This window comes from Anabrus simplex, chromosome 9 (assembly GCF_040414725.1).
Source record: "Anabrus simplex isolate iqAnaSimp1 chromosome 9, ASM4041472v1, whole genome shotgun sequence".
Taxonomy (NCBI): domain Eukaryota; kingdom Metazoa; phylum Arthropoda; class Insecta; order Orthoptera; family Tettigoniidae; genus Anabrus; species Anabrus simplex.
In genome coordinates, this window is record NC_090273.1 from 68,437,726 (window position 1) to 68,456,028 (window position 18,303).

Below are 18,303 nucleotides of genomic sequence, written 5' to 3' on the forward strand. Positions count from 1 at the left end.
GCTTTGCTATGGTTTTAAAGTGAAAATTATTATTCAAAGTTTTACATTTTGGAGAGTCCACTGTCAGGTGAGCCTGTAAAATATGCCCTCAGTTCATACGTCAAATGGTTTTGGGGGAATTTTCTGATCTAACACTCATTTGAACCCCATATGGAAGAATTTGAATGTGTTAAAACCTATCTTATTTAAAACCTAGGATGTAAAAGTGACCAGCCTGTGAAAAATTGATTATGTACTTTGAACATTAATGGAGGAATGAATACTTTTTTATGGGGTGAATGTTTTTAAATATTTAAAATCTAGGATATAGAAGACCTCCCTTCATAAAAAATTTTAGTACCTAAAATGGTTTCATAAGAATGGATATTGTATTTTTGAGAGTCAACCACCATCTAAACCCCTCAAGGGAGAAATATTTTGAAGTATACAATATTTTACACCTAGGACATAAAATTACAACTTGTACCTCAAATGGTTTTGAAGGGATGAATAATTTTGCTTATGGAGATAACCACATTTAACACTTTAGGGATGGAATGCTAAAAAATATTTCCTATTTCACACCTAGGATTTAAAATATATACCGCTATTTGGAATTTTGTCTTCGTACGTTAAACCATTTCGGAGGAAGGTATGAATATATTTGTTTTCAGACCTTAACCCCCATTTAACTCTCTGAGTGGTTAAATTTGTTTCAAATTTTCTGTTTTTTAACACCTAGGATATCATTTAAAATTTTAACTTCATAATTGAAATGGTTTCACATAAATGCATATTTTTGTCATCATTCCCCATCCCCTCAGTCAAAACCCCCTCAGGGGTGTATTTTTTAAGTCCACTTATTATTTGTATCCTCATAAAAATAATTCAACTCCTTTTACACCCCCCCAAAGTTGACTGCACCATCCCCTCCACTGCCACAAAATACGTGTGTCTTTATTTTTAAAGGAGGTTCCAAATATCAATTTTATCATACGTAACACACTTCGTTTTTGAGATATAAGTATCTTCAAACAAGGAATTCAACTCATTTTTCAATTAATTTATCCCCCACTTAATTGGATTTTTGTAAAACAAAGGAATATGTGTTTCTTTATTTTTAAAGGAGATTTCAAATACAAATTTCCATGTCTCTATCATCTTCAGTTTTTGAGATATACGTATCCTCATAAAAATAATTCAACCCCTTTTTCAGTCCTTTTTGCAACTCCCACCCCTTAACTGTTTTCCAAAAAAAATGTTACTTTATTATTATCAAAAGATATTAAAAATACCAATTTTCACATCTGTAATATGTGGTAAGTTTTTGATATATACTGTAGATATGCTCATTTTAAAAATTCACCCCCTTTAACACTTTCCCTTAAGAGGATATTGAGAAAACAAATTATGCATGATCTTTTCCATTTACAGAAGATTCCCAATTCCAATTTTCATGTCTGTAACATCTTCAGTATTTGATATGTAAGTATCCTCATAAAAATTCAACACTTTCTTCATTTCTTTCAGCCACCCCACCTCCTTAAGAGGATTTTCCAAAAACAAAGAAAATATATGTTTCTTGATTTTTAAACAAGATTCCAAATACCAATTTTCGTGTCTGTAATATCTTCAGTTTTGGAGATACCAGCATTGTAATAAAATAATTCAACCCCCTTTTTAGTCATTTTTACAGCACTTTAAGCTTTTTTCTGAAAACAAAAAAATATGTGTTACTTTATTTTTAAAAGAGATTAAAAATACCAATTTTCACATCTGTAATATGGTAAGTTTTTTGAGATATACTATAGATGTGCTCATTTTAAAAATTCACCTTAACACTTCCCCTTAAGTGGATTTTCAGAAAACAAATTATTCATATTTCTTTACATTTACAGGAGATTCCAAATACCAATTTTCACCCTTGTAACTTGTTACATTTTTGATATATATTCTAGATATACTCATTTTAAAAATTCACCCCCTTTGTCACCCTCTTAAGTAGATTTTCTAAAAACAAAAAAATACGTGTTTCTTTATTTTTAATGGAGATTCCAAATACCAATTTTCATGACTGTAACATCTTCAGTTTTTGAGATAAAAGCATCCTCATAAAATATATTCAACCCCTTTTTCACCTTTTTTTTTTCACCCCCCTTAAGAGGATTTTCTGAAAAGAAAACAAAACATGTTTCTTTATTTTGAAAGGAGATTCCAAATACCAATTTCACATCTTTAAACTGTTAAGTTTTTGAGAAATAGATATGCTCATTTTAAAAATTCACCCACCCTCCTCTTTTCACCCCCTTAGTGATGGAATATCCAAAAGTCCTCCCTTAGTGAGCAACTAAAATGTAATATAAATGTATCCTCAAAATTTCATTTCTTTCTGCCCAGTAGTTTTGGCTCGGTGATGATAGATGATATGAGTAAAAAGTAGCTGCCTCTGTGGATCAGTGGTAGAGTGTCGGCCTCTGAATCCCAAGATAGCGGGTTCAAACGTGGCAGAGATAGTAGGATTTTTGAAGGGCGAAAAAAAGTGTTGTATGTCCTCCGTTCTCTTCGCTCAGCGCCAGCCAGCCACACGCACGCAAGCGTGGATCATTCGAGACTCGACGCGCAGTCTTCAGTGCGCGTGTCTGTTACGTCATGTGCAGTATATAAGGAGCTCCCTGTCTGTCACTCATGAGGATTCTCCCCAGTGTCCTGCTCCAGAATACACTGAACGTCGAACACGGAGGCTACTCCTCTTAAAAATGTGTCTCGACCAGGTGGACGGAATTCTGGTAGTATGAGGTTTCACCTCAGGTCACTGCTCCACTTTCCAGTTCCTTCATCCATGTCGAGCCCCAATGTTGTATGCCACACATCCCCAAGCTCATTCAAGCTCCGACACACACATTAGATTCTCTAATTGTGAACATAGCTTTCATTTAGTACAAGCTTATGAACTCAGACACTTCAAGTTAGAAGGAACTCTTTTAGCTAATCTATGCTAGTGCAAATGATAGTTTTCAACTATCACGACCTATATCTTTCCCAAGAACTATCTTTTCAAGATAGCAGTGAGTGTAAATACATTCAGAGTGTACATAGTGTATAGAAACAGAAACTCTCTCAAGATTAATCATCTACTTTGCTTCAAGACAATTTTATGTTTTATTCCTGTACATACTGTAGAATTCTGTGTGAAGCAAATAAATAAGTTGTATTCTTATAAACCTTATCTTGTTTACAACAAAAAGTCCATTCGACACTCCATGTCGTATGATGTCGGGATGTAAAAGATCTCACATTTGGTGTTTACCTGGCAAAATTCATTAAATCTCAGCCATGGGCGCTCAAGAGAGTTTCGGTTTATGTGGTCTGCCATCTAGTGGGCCTAGAGTAAAACGGAACGTCGAAATTGATGAGCAGACAGCCAGATGACGTCAAATTGTAATGTCTGTACACGGTAGCTGAGACCATGCTAGTAGTAGTAGTAGTAGTAGTAGTAGTAGTAGTAGTAGTAGTCAGAGTCAAGGCTTTTTGCAGATGATGTTATCCTGTATAGAGTAATAAATAAATAAGTTACAAGATACTAGTGAGAAACCGCAAAATGACCTCGATAATGTTATGATATGGACAGCAGGCAATGGTATGATGATAAACACGGATAAAAGTCAGGTTGTGAGTTTCACAAATAGGAAAAGTCCTCTCAGTTTTAATTACTGCGTTGATGGGGTGAAAGTTCCTCTTGGGGACCATTGTAAGTATCTAGGTATTAATATAAGGAAAGATCTTCATTGGGGTAATGACATAAATGGGATTGTAATAAAGGGTACAGATCTATGCACATGGTTATGAGGGTATTTGGCAGTTGTAGTAAGGATGTAAAGGAGAGGGCATATAAGTCTCTGGTATGACATCAACTAGAGTATATGATTCCAGTGTATGGGACCTTCACTAGGATTACTTGGTTCAAGAACTGGAAAAAATCCAAAGAAAAGCAGCTCGATTTGTTCTGGGTGATTTCCGACAAAAGAGTAGTGTTACAAAAATGCTGCAAAGTTTGGGCTGGGAAGACTTGAGGGAAAGGAGACAAGCTGCTCGACTAAGGGCCGGTTCTACCACCTACTGGTAAAGTAGCGCGTAATTTGCCCTCTGCGTAAAAGGATGTTTCCGTCCGACCACTCCCAGGTAGCGCTATCGGCAGCATAAATCGTCGTTACCCGGCGCGTAATTTCTCGGCCACTTCGAGGGCCCGATAAGACTTTACCTGCCGGGCAAGTTCTGAGAGCTGAACATTATTAGCTGTATTTCTGGTGATATGAAACTCAAATTAGCTTAGTATACTGAAAAAAGTAGTATACTGTTACAGTGATCGATATTGTATTGCAGGATTTTGAACATTAATGCTTCCCTTTAGTTGCAACGGTCACACCAGCCTCTCGCATCGGTAGCGCAGGGAACACATTTTATACGTCAAGCTTTCGTAAAGAAACTCTAAAAGGATGTAAAATCAAAATCTATTTGGAAATCATTTCAAATGGGCTTTAATATTCTACTTTTTCAGTTTTCGGACACGAGATATATATTACTGTATGTATCCTACCCAACCAAAGTGTATTCGTAGCGTAATGGTTAACACGTTCGCTTCGTAATACGAAGTGTGCAGGTTCGAGTCTTTATTATGACGAATCTTTTTTATTTCCATTATTAGCGTTGTGTTAATCTGTATGCCTCTTTTCATACGTTCTTATTACAATATTATGTCTACTAGGAAAATTGCTTTATATATATGCTAAATATAGCAAGTGATGTTATGATTAATAGCACATAGGACTGTCGCCCAGGTAGCAGATTCCCTATTAGTTGTTTACATAGGCTTGTAAATTATTTCGAAGAAATTGGAAACTATTCCATTCCCAAATTCCTCTTCCTATGAATGGATATTTATCCCGATTTGTTCTTTACATTTACAGTACCTTCCAACTTTATCTTCATAAAGTTAAAAATTAAAATGAAATGCTTTATCAATAAATGGAAGCATCTGGAACTAAACGAGGTCACAGAACTAGTTGCAAATAGAGCATTGTGGAGATACTTAATCAATTCACAGAAGCCTGCAGATAGAATGCTCAAAGCCAATAAGTCCATAAAGAAGATGTGTGTGTGTGTGTATACGTATATGGAAGCGCGTAAAAGAGAGTTAAGAACAACGGCAGGGAACGAAAATACACTTTAAAATGTAAATTAGAAATACGATGAAAACCTGCGTACCTTCTATTACGGAGCGAGCGACTTGACCAGTCTACTACGAGAATACCTTTCAAAAACGCTGCCTTGCATGACAGGTTATAACTGGCGTAAGAAAATGTAATCTTGAGATTTTAATACCAATTAGGTATTGATATTGAAGATCATAGATTAAAATCACGAAAGCTTGACATGAATCGTTGCCCATAACTCTTAAGACTCCCTTTATTAGGCTTTTTGGTGATAATCAGCAGACGCAAGCACAGGGAAATAAGATACCGTAATCGAAATGGGTTTCATGCATCTGACGATAGATAGCACCACACTCGAAAGTGAGAAATCGGTGAAAATCAGTCTAGCCAACTTCGTATATCGGTGTCTAGCTCCGGGTAGCTACCTAGCGCTTGCTCGGAGGTGGTTGGACGCAAGCCAAAGTACCAGCCGATTTACACCTCCAGGTAGTTTACCTCCCGGGCAGCTGCCAGCCACTTTACCAGCAGATGGTAGAACCGGCCCTAAGTAGTATGTTGCATAATAAAATTTATTTGATCTGTATTGAGACTCAGTAATTATGAAGAATTTAAAGGCCTTTGAGAGTCCACCTACTCAATACAAAATACACTTTATTTGTTTATTAAGTCACACTAACACACGGGACATGTTTCATCCTGAAGTGCAGGACATCTTCAGCCATAGCCTGGTTAGAGATAAAAATCAACAAATATAAGAAAGAAAGAAAAACATGCGGATTTCTAATGTTTTTAAGAATAATATAAAATCAAGACAAATTTTTCAACTAAAAATAATAATCGGTCTCTTTTATTTAATCATAATGAGGTGAATAAAAAATCAAATAATTTTTCCTAACTCAGGAGTTTGTAAGTTGGACTGCAGGTACTGTAACGCATCTTACATTGGTCAAACTGGTAGGTCATTTGCTGTAAGATACGCAGAACATACGAATGCTAAAGAATATTGAAAGTTCTCGGCCATGAGCCAGTATATGGATAGTAGCGGGCATGCTTTCACTATCATCGGGTAGGATTTGAGTATTCTAAAGAATGTAACCAAAGGGAGTTTAATGAATTCAACAGAAAACTTGTACATCTTCTTGGACCAAAGATGCGATAATAATAATAATAATAATCTAAACGACAGCGTAGATTTCAAAAATCCGTTGTTTGAAGTAATACCTCAACTTCTTAGAATTCTTGGAATTAATAAAGTAAGCGTATGTCGGTAAAGAAACCTCCAATTCATCAATCAGATGACTGTCTCTCCCCCTACCATGTCAACCCCCCCCCCCCACCCCTCCTTTGTTACACAACGGAACCCAGCCGGTCACCACTCACAGGTATCTAACCAGATTTAAAATGCACACATGTGAAAACAAGTAACAGCAAGGATGGCCATTGAGGATGAGAGGGGGTGAGTACATGTTCTCTTATAATAATGATTACTACGTTTCCGTTCACAATTTCAACTGTTCACCGATATATTCTGTTACCGTGTTTTTGTGGTAGTTATGCGTGAAAGAAGGTGCGGGTGTGAACGGGTCTCAAGCTACGAAATTAGAGTTCATGTAAAATTAACAAGGTTATATTTTCTTTTCAAAATAAGAAAATAACAAGCATGGCAGGTACAGAGTAGCAAGTCAACAAAATGTAGTTACACAATTTACTGGATTTGGGCTTCGCGCCCCGACTTCACAATGCTTGGGCAATCAGCCCAACCTTACTTCAAAATAAGTTTTAACAGAGGGCAGAAAACCCCATTCATGCTCAGGAGCACTTGCTCCAAATTACACAGAAAAGCCTCCTCGAGGCATACAACACTCAATTTTCAAGAAAGAGCCACTCGCTCTCAAACTTTAAGCCTCTCAAAGGCCACACCAAACTCCACCTTCAAGTTGTCCTCTCAGGACATAGACACAGGGGTAAACTACCCAACCTACTGAGGTCTATTAAGTGAGAAAAAGATTAATTACATGACCTCTAAAATAACAATTTGAGAGGAGTCGAACTTGCACTCCTAATACACTTTGTTTAAAACCTACTTGGCACTAGGCCGTTAATACAAGGGCAAATCCCATACTAAAGAGGTGACTTAAGAAAGAAACAATTTACATTACGTTAAAGAAGAATAGGTTGATAAAAATAAGTTCACCTCAAAACAATATGAGTGGGAGCTCGAGAGGGTTAAGCACTCTCTATCCCGATATGTAGTTTAAAGATAGAATAGATACCAAAGGTCTTTACATTTTAAGGAAGGTTACATTATGGAAAAACTTCGGACCCGCCCCGAGAGTTAAACTGCTGAGCTAGCAAGGAAAGAAGTTATTAATCGGCCATTACCTTGTTGTTGACCGCTGCCGAAGAAAGAGGCGCTACCCGTCCCCTGCTATGTACTTTACACACTGAGAGATGGTACAGAAGTGGCGCAGAGACCCAAAAATCAGCAGTTTATATACTCTCGCGGAAAGTTCGAGGCGTTTTAGGGAAGAAAACACCCGCCCACAATCACTTTATTGGGTAGGGTACAGCAACATATTCAAGTTGGGGGAAGATACATCAGATTGGTCAGAAATTAATTAAAGAAATTCGGGATTGGCTAAATACAAAACAAGGGGAAAGAGAGGGGTATACAGCCAACTTAAACAATAACAGAAAAAAATTTAACAAGAAACAAACTTTTGAAATAAAAATTTCTCCAAAAAATAGTTCTTTCACATCGCACTAGGGTGCACCATTGTAGTTTTTCAGTAGTGTCCTCTAGAAGAGAAAGTTCACACTTCTTACTACAAGCAAAACAAAAATACGTCGTAAATGACACAGTTCAAAAACTCCAAAATTTCCAGGTAGTGACATCTTCTGAGAAAGTAGAAAATTAATACCGTAGATAAAGTTCAGACCTCCTCCAGCAGAGGAGTTTCAACTGGCGCGCATTTTAAATTAGCGGCGTGGAGGTGTACCGCCCGGTACATATTCTTTTCGTTCTTTACAGACCTTTCCTATACAACGCAAGATCTCACCGCATTTGGCATCTCTCTGCTCACCTTTTTTCAATCCTTACCTTTGAGAGGTCCCTCTCTCCCATATAATTTAAAAACTTTGCCTGGATTTTAGTATGAAGAAAATTTTTAATGCAACAAGTGCTATGCAGTAAGCTTTCACTTTCTTCAAACTAAAAGATTTTGGAAGAACTTTCTTAAATGGAAAATAGACCAGTTTTAAATCCAACCTGTTCTTTAGTGGACAAATATGATTTTATTGTAGCTATTACATGTTTTTTCTCTCTTTCTTATATTTGTTGATTTTTATCTCCAGCCAGGCTATGGCTGAAGATGTCCTGCACTTCAGGATGAAACATGTCCCATGTGTTAATGTAATTCAGGAAGAGGTGAGTGATGAGATTTCTTCTAGATGATACTTCCTCTGGTAGTATAGGATGGTGGGCTCATAAATTTGCCGTTTTTCTGCATCAACATCAGCAGGTTGGCCAGTGTTGCTTTAAAAGCAGACTGTTAGGTCTATCACATAGCCTACTGATGAATTACTGTACTTTTTATGACAGGTATGTCAATCCTCCTGCTACTGCCATTCACTGCCAAGCCGGGCACTTCTTCATAGACTTTGAAGTCTTACCCTCTCAGTGCTTCAGTTACTTTTGTCTGGCATTCTGTAGAACTTTCCCATGCGGGCATGATCTCAAGACATGCATAAGGATTTCTACCTCGCTGTGGCAACGGCTACAGAGGTTACTGTCCTGGGACCTTCCCGGAATGGATCAAACAGCAGAGATGTTGTCAGTCATTTTAATGGCCTCTTACCATTCACTACATGAAAGCTCATCGTGGTTTTGTAGCCAACTACTTGCTGGCGTATACTCCTTGAATAGTACTACCCCTTTTCTTCATGAGATAGAGTTCTCCATTTATCAAATTCACGGTTTCTTGAGTTCTGAGTAAACTTCTTTTAGTGGCAATCATATTTGTCATCTTATTTTCTTCAATAACAAGGTCTCACAGACACTGCAAACTTTCTTTCCTGAGATCTCGGAAGGACAGCAGAACAGTTCTACGAGCGTTGATATGTTGGAGACAGGCTTCCCATGTCGAACAGAAAAGACCAAGGCCCTTAAATCTTTTCTTGGAACATTACATTGAGTTAGGAACATCGATGGACAAATGGAAAGTTTCCTTTACAGCACTTCTGATGAGTTTGCCCACGTCCTCAAGGAATGGTTTTGGGATTTTTTCAGTGAGTGTTTTTTGAAAAGGATACATGAGGCTGGGTGTTATTGAGGAGTTTAAGATACATCATTTCTGATCAGATTTTAGCAAAGAGAAGAAATTAAGATTTCAAGGGTTGAACTCAGCTTTCTTATTACAGAAGTTGAATAAATCCTTAGTAGGATTATTTCTAGTAATGAATCTCTCTCTCTCTCTCCCTCTCTCTACTATGTAACATATAGAAGAATGCTACAAGCATCCTCTCAAAATCTACTGTAGTGTATGACAAGTGACTCACCCTGAGAAGAAAGTGATGTGCAGGTGATCCCGTTGCCTGTGTAGCCTGGTAGACACTGGCACTGGAAGTGACCTGGATACCTCTCGATACAATCTGCATGTTCATCACATGACAAATCTTCACAACTTAACAATTCTGAAACAGAAAAGGATGGCATTTAACATATAAAAGTGAAGGAAATAATACATTTGCTCTCAGAAAAACAGAATGCTGTAAAGATACTTTAGTCAGGAATCTCACAGATTAATTTCCTATAGCAAATGTGAACTCTCTTCATTGTTTAAATTTCTCTTGCTCTATGACTTGTTGTCACTATTAGTGTACTGTGACTGATGTTTGTATTGCTATTGTTGTCAGATCATTGGATTCATGCAATTAATCTTCAGACAGTCCAATAAAACATTAAGTTTACAAAAATGTAACTATATATATGCAAATAATCCCAACCATTGAACAGATACTATAGTGAAATAAATTATAAAATTATAAAGCAATTTGTCATATCACATCCTTGGTTGAACAATCAGTGCAGAAGCCTTCATTTCACAGGGTCCTGGGTTCGTTTCCCGGCTGGGTCGGGGATTTTAAATGTTTATGGTCAAATCCAACTTACGGGATGCCTAAAGGACCTGGATATAGTTAAGGAATTTGTATACTTGGGGTCTGTCGTTAATGACATGAGAAGCTGTGATAAAGAGGTAAAAAGACGTATTGCCTTAGGTCGTGCTGCAATGGTTAAACTTACTAAGATCTGGCAGAACCGGGCAATATCAAAAGTCACGAAGATGCGCTTGGTAGAATCACTAGTGTTCTCCATCTTTTTGTACGGCTGTGAGACCTGGACCATGAATGCTAAAGACAAAAAGGGCATTGATGCCTTTGAGATGTGGTGTTGCGGAGAATGCTACATGTACCCTGGACAGAAAAAAGAACTAATGTTTCCATTCTGGACGAACTCTGCATCAAGAAACGCCTATCTTCCCGTGTGAGTGAGCGTTACCTCCAGTTCCTTGGCCACATTTTAAGACGAGACGGAGAGAACTTGGAAAAGGTAATTTTACCAGGCAAAATTGAAGGCAGTAGACCACGAGGAAGAACAGCAAGCAGATGGATAGATCAGGTGAAGAAGATCACTGGGCTACCACTTCAGATTATATTAACGGAATGTGAAAACCGCTCGGGATGGAGACATCTTGTCAAGGTTGCAACACGGAAATGATGGAGTTATGAGGTCACGATGCTCAGTAATGAGCACAACGACTGATGATGATGATGATGATGATGGTCAATTCATCTGGCCTGGGGGATTGGGTGTTCTTGTTTGTCCCATACCCTCCTCTTCATACACACACCACACATCTAATCACCATAGAAACTCACAGTAGTGGGGTTGGCATCAGGAAGGGTATCTGGAGGGAGGGAGGGAGGGAAGAAGGAAGGAAGGAAGGGATACAAAACATTCAATAAAATTTCAAGACATCTCTAGGTCACAAGATTGTCTATAAATAAATAATCAATTAATTGTAGTCTTCTACCTTTTGGCATTCAGTCTGCAAGCGTCTCTGAATTGACTAAATGCCTCCACAATCCTCTATTTGCAACTAGCTCTGTGGAATAATTTATTTCTACATCTCCTGTCTCTAAATCATTAAAAACTGAGTCTAATTCATTCTGTGGTCAAGCTCATTATTTATGCACATCTTCATCCATCAAGTTCATTCCTAACTTAGCTTTTATCTCCTCGTTCTGACTACCCTTGTGTCACTGTTCTCATTAGTTTGTACCAGCAATCATTCTCGCTACTTGTATGTTTTTATTTCCAACTTATAAATAAGATATTCTGAGTTCACTCAGCTTTCACTTCCATACAGCAAAATCAGTCTAAGAAGAGTCCAATGTAAAGGTCATCCAAGAACTGTTGGAATGTTGTGATTTTATCATAAAAATAAATAATATCAGACGTAGATCGAGTCATAAGTCATTGCAACTATTTTTTTTCTCGCGAACAGGAGACAACACGGAAAATTTAAGATATGCATTTGGAAATGTACGGTATGTACTTGCGTATGATGCCACTAGATGGTGTATGTAAACAACAGAGTGGGTCTAGGCAGGCCCCCAAGTTCAGTGTGTGAGTGAGAGCGTCACAAAATGTAAGTCGACAAGCAGGAGCAACGATCGCATATTAAAATAGCAGTTCTCTATGGCAGAAATGCACGCCAATGCCATGCAGAGCTGCGGGAAGCATTAGGTGTGCATGCCATGCCCTATAGAACAGTGGCGTGGTGGATGGAGACGTGAGGACATCGTAACAGCATTTCAGAGAGAGGTGTCACACGTTAGCGATACACATGCAGCGAATGGTATTCAGCGCCTGCCCCACTGCTGGCAACGCACAGTGGAAACCTTGGGTGATTATTTTGAAGGTCTGTAACCAGTGGAGACCTGTCCTTTGTAAGTATTCTTGTGTATTTGTTGTCTATACCATAACTAAACAATGTTTACCAATGGCCTGTGTTCTGTCGCTTTCCAACGAGAATCTCCTGAAGTCAGAATTTGTCTTCAGGCACTGTGCATAAGTACATGCCCTATATTTCCAAATGCAATCTTAGATGTTCCATGTTGTCTCCTGTTCGCGAGGAAAAAAATAGTTGCCATGACTTATGACTCGACCCTCGTACAAATATATCATGTGTTAGTTGTAAGAAATCTACATTCAGGTTATGTGTTGGTAACTAAGGTGTATTATTCCTTGAAGAAATTGAGTCACTTGGTTTATCTTGTTTTTTAATTCTTTGAACTGCTAGTGATGTGTGTGATTAGTAGTTGTGGGCAACAGTTCACAATAAAAGATGTGTGTGATGAAGCTGGTGTTTTTATCATAAAATTTGCTTGCCTAAACTGGTTATGAGCTAAAATGAAGAGATATCAACAGGTTATGGGCCCAGAGTGCCAAAACGCTGCAGTACATTCCGACAATATAAGATGAAATGGAGTAATGAGAATTAACGGACGAAGCAAGTTGTGACATTATTAACGGAAATAATGGTGACCTCGTGGGCAGGGGAGGAAACAATGAATAGGAATGGGGCTAAGCTTACAGTGGAGAACTAATTTTCATGGGCACTGAATGTGAAACAAGATCTGTTATTGAAAGATGTGTGGGAATCAGTTACTTTATAGGGTATGAAGATATGCCAGGTTGTCAATTGCCTCAGAGAGAAACGAGACGACGAGCACAAAACAATGTGATCGTGTTAGCAGTTATTTTCAAATATGTGGGAGAAAATTTTGAAAATGACATTGCAGATATTGAATCAGCAAAAAAGGCATGGGAGAAACTGGACGAGTTGTGCAATGACGGAGGGCTAGTGAATGGTGCTATGACCTTGAAACAGTTAACTCATTTTGTGAAACCCAAGGACATGAATGTACAAGAATACTTCGCAAAAATAAATCAACTGTGGAGGAGAACGAGTAAAGCCAGATACAAGTTCACAGATCAACAAGTTGCAGGAATGATCATCGGAAATCTTACAGAGGAATATGCAGTTTGTATACCTTCCCTGGAAGCTGATTTGATGAAACTGACAATCTCGAAGGTGAAGGCACTGAGGAAAGCAAAAATAAACTTCAGAAAAATGTAGGAAAGGCTTATGACACTGGGAAACATGAGGAGGATGAAGCTCAAGTAATGACTGTGCAACAGAAACGATATATCAAGAAAGAAGATATGGGACGAGGAAAACGGTATATTTGCTACAATTGTGGTAAACAGGGACATGTATCTAAATATTGTCACAGTACCCAAAAGTGCTTCAATTGCGGTAAGTTGGGACATTATTTTAAATTATGTCAAACAATAGAGAGAGACGAATCATCACATGAGAGTAAATCAGTGAATGCGAGTGGAAAAGTGATAAGCTCGGAAATTATACATGTAGTAGATAAAGCAATGAGCATGATAGTTTCTGTAGGAACTAAGAAAATTAGAGATTGGCTGTTTGATTCATGTGTGTCCCATCATATGTGTCCAAGAGAGGAGATGTTTATAGACATGTCAACAAATGTGACTGGGAATGTAGATATAGGAGATAACAGTAAGCTGGATATTAGAGGTATAGGTAAGGTGAAAGTAAAAATGTCAACAGGATGGACAATTAAATTCACAGATGTGTTGTATGCGCCAAACTTGGGTGCGAATTTAATATCCATTGGTAAGTTAACCAGCAAAGGTTTCAAAGTAGGATTTCCAGGCACGTTTAGAGGCTTCACAGGATTTTTTTGAACTGTATCGTCACTGAGGATGAAACCTGGTGTCTCAGGTATGACCCTGAAACAGAACGGCAAAGCATGGAATGGCGTTCTCCGGGATCCCCTCGTCGGAAAAAGTTCAGAGCCGAAAAGTCACGCATCAAAATGATGCTCATCACCTTTCTCGATAGTCACAAGGAATTCCACAAAGAATTTCTACCTGAGGGAACGACGTTGAATGCTGCACGGTACATTGAAATTTTGACCCGTTTCATGAAACATCTATGCAAGGTACGACCTCAGTATGCATAACGAGGTTCATGGTTTTTTGTCCATGACAACACTCGCCCACATACAGCCAATATCGTCAAACAGTTCATGACAAAAAAGGGGGTGGTGCAACTTGAATATCCCACATACTTGCCAGATCTCAATCCCCCAGACTTCTTCCTATTCCCACGACTCAAACTTGCTTTGAAAGGAAAGAGATTTGACGATATTCCTGACATCCAACGAAACGTGACAAGGCTTTTGAACACCATCCCAAAGGAAGCCTTCTTGCAAAGTTTCCAGGACATATATCGCCGACCTCAGCAATGCATAGTTATGGGAGGGGATTATTTTGAAGGACAGTAAGGTCACTGTCATGCATTGTTCATCTGTGCAGATAGTACAGGACTATTAACCAATCTTTATTTTCACAGGTTGTAGATATCTGTATAAGTAGATTCATGTAATGTATGTGTTGCTATAAATGAAGTAAATAATTAAAAAAAACTGTTCCAGTTTTTTCTTTCCTACCTGGTACTCAATACTCCTATGTTTCTTGTCAACTAACATCACTTTAGTCTTGGGAATGCTATACTTCACATTATACTCACTGCAGCTCCAAGACATTAGATTGCAGAACTCCAGAACAGTCTGCCATTAAGTGAGAGCAAGTGAGCAAGCAAACTGAATATGACTGCAATGTGGAATTCCAAAATTAATGCTGTACAGATACATATTCACGTAATACCTTGCCAATGCAGCTCCTAGACTGCTTCTTACCTTTTTGTGTTGATGACTCTTTAGAATTGATTGATTAACTGATTAGGTGGAGGAAATATTTTGAACATCTTCTCAACATAAAAGGAAATCTTCCTGGTGGAGTTGTGAACAGCAAAGCTCATGGGGTGGAAAAAAATGATGTTGGTGAAATTACGCTTGAGGAAGTGGAAAGAACGGTAAATAAACTCCAATGTCATAAAGCAGCAGGAATAGATGAAATTAGACCGGAAATGGTGAAGTATACTGGAAAAGCAGAGATGAAATGGCTTCATAGAGTAGTAAAATTAGCGTGGAGTGTTGGTAAGGTACCTTCAGATTGGACAAAAGCAGTAATTGCACCTATCTGTAAGCAAGGGAACAGCTTGAACATTTGGCTATTTTTCTACATAATCACCATTTCAGTCGATGCATTTTTGTATAAACTCTGTGACAGTTTTTGTATGCCAATGTCATACCAGCTCGCTGCCACGCTGTTCAGGAAGTTGTGAGCGGTGCTTCGGGAAACCTCAGGAACCAAAGTGCAGAGATCATCCAGGGTGATCCACCAATCTTCATGCATGATTTGCTCAACCTTCACAACTGTCTTGACAGATATTGACGGTTTCCCGCTCCTTTGTTCGTTCGTCATTAATTTCAGTCCGACCGGCTGCAAACTCTCTACACCACTTACGAACATTTTTGACATCCATGCACGAATCACCATACACTTCTGTCAATTGGCAATAGATTTCAATCGGTTCAATACATTTTGCGTTCAAAAACCGAATAACTGCGCGCACTTTGTACTTGGCGGTAACATCCAACGGGAGCTACATTCTCAACGGCTGCCAAGCCAAGACTGAGTGCCTCAGCATGGCGTGCGCATGTTTATATGCAAGCGCGAGAAACACTCCTCACAATATTGTGACCAACAGCCACACGAACATAGTTCTGTATTTATAAAAATATAGGAGACCTTATTTTCGGGATTACCCTTGTATACCAGGCAAAGTATTCACTGGCATCTTGAGGGGAGGGTGTGATCAGTGGTTGAGAAGAAGATGGATGAAAACCAGTGTGATTTCAGACCATAGAGGGGCTGTCAGGACCAGATTTTCAGTATGCGCCAGATAATTGAAAAATGCTATGAGAGGAATAGACAGCTGTGTTTTTGTTTTGTAGATCTAGATAAAGCATATGACAGGGTACCAAGGGAAAAGATGTTCACCATACTGGGGGACTATGGAATTAAAGGTATATTATTAAAATCAATCAAAGGCATTGATGTTGACAATTGGGCTTCAGTAAGAATTGTTGGTAGAATGAGTCTTGGTTCAGGATACTTACAGCAGTCAGTAAGGCTGTAATCTTTACCTTTGTTGTTCGTAGTTTACATGGGTCATCTGCTGAAAGGTATAAAATGGCAGGGAGGGATTCAGTTAGGTGGAAATGTAGCAAGCACTCTGGCCTATGCTAACAACTTGGTCTTAATGGCAGATTGTACCGAAAGCCTGCAGTCTAATATCTTGGAACTTGAAAATAGGTGCAATGAGAATGGTATGAAAATTAGCCTTTCGAAGACTAAATTGATGTCAGTGGGTAAGAAATTCAACAGAACTGAATGTCAGATTGGTGATACAAAGCTGGAACAGGTAGATAATTTCAAGTATTTAGGTTGTGTGTTCTCCCAGGATGGTAATATAGTAAGTGAGATTGAATCAAGGTGTAGTAAAGCAAATGCAGTGAGCTCGCAGTTGCGATAAACAGTATTCTGTAGGAAGGAAGTCAGCTCCTGGACGAAATTATCTTTACATCGGTCTGTTTTCAGACCAACTTTGCTTTACGGGAGTGAAAGCTGGGTGGACTCACGATATCTTATTCATAAGTTGGAAGTAACAGACATGAGAGTAGTGAGAATGATTGCTGGTACAAACAGATGGGAACAATGGCAGGAGGGTACTCAGAATGAGGAGATAAAGGCTAAGTTAGGAATGAAGTCGATGGATGAAGCTGTAAGTACAAATCAGCTTCGGTGGTGGGGTCATGTGCGGCGAATGGAGGAGGATAGCTTACCTAGAAGAATAATGGACTCTGTTATGGAGGGCAAGGGAAGTTTTTTTTTTGCTAGGGGCTTTACGTCGCACTGACACAGATAGGTCTTATGGCGACGATAGGATAGGAAAGGCCTAGGAGTTGGAAGGAAGTGGCCGTGGCCTTAATTAAGGTACAGCCCCAGCATTCGCCTGGTGCGAAAATGGGAAACCACGGAAAACCATCTTCAGGGCTGCCGACAGTGGGATTCGAACCTACTATCTCCCGGATGCAAGCTCACAGCCGCGCGCCTCTACGTGCATGGCCAACTCGCCCGGTGGCAAGGGAAGTAGAGGGAGACAAAGATGATGATGGTTAGACTCAGTTTCTAATGATTTAAAGATAATAGGTATAGAACTAAATAGGGCCACAGCACTAGTTGCAAATAGAGGATTATGGCGTCGTTTAGTAAATTCACAGAGGCTTGCAGACTGAACGCTGAAAGGCATAACAGTCTATAATGATAATGTATGTCTGTATGTTAATTAATATTGTATTTAATCACTCACTGGTGCATGTCTGTCCATTTCCAGAAAAGCCAGCATTGCAGCGACAGCTGTAGCTCCCGGGCTCATTAACACAGATAGCATTGGAGTCACAATCATGGATCCCAGAACTGCATTCATTGATATCCACACAACTTGGGGAATCCTGTGTTTCATATTCAGCATACAGATACTGGTACCTACAACATACAATTAATAATTAATTAATTAATTAATTTATTTATTTATTTATTCATTCTCAAGGCTATCCCTTACACTTAACCACTTTCAATAACAATGCTGGATTGAAGAACAAAAACTAACAAAAATAAAAAATTAAAAAAAGAAAGAGAGGCATAGTAATTCTAGAAAAACTAAATACCATATTTGTTTGCATATAACACACCACTGCATATTCTTGCACTCCATTTTTAACATTTGAAATTGCAGGAAAAAATCCCCCCCATATAACTCGCATTAATTACTGACATTGTCATACTGATATACAACCGGGCGAGTTGGCCATGCGGTTGGGGGCGCGCTGCTGTGAGCTTGCATCCAGGAGACAGTGGATTCGAATCCAACTGTCGGCAACCCTGAAGGTAGTTTCCAACTCCTAGCCCTTTCCTATCCCATCGTCGCTGTAAGACCTATCTGTGTCGGTGTGATGTAAAGCCAGTAGGAAAAAAAAAAGACAT

General features: G+C 38.8%; 1 protein-coding gene across 4 annotated transcripts in view; it reads right to left on the minus strand.

Moving 5' to 3' along the window:
• Ndg (Nidogen) overlaps positions 1 to 18,303 on the minus strand; it is a 224,135-nt gene that overhangs the window by 78,246 nt on the left and 127,586 nt on the right. For all 4 annotated transcript variants that reach the window (XM_067153764.2, XM_067153761.2, XM_067153763.2 and 1 more), the window contains exons 12-13: positions 17,630 to 17,805; positions 9,747 to 9,881 (exon numbers count right to left, since the gene is read on the minus strand). In XM_067153764.2, coding sequence (XP_067009865.1) covers positions 9,747 to 9,881; positions 17,630 to 17,805 — 311 coding nt within the window. The remainder of the gene's footprint in view (positions 1 to 9,746; positions 9,882 to 17,629; positions 17,806 to 18,303) is intronic.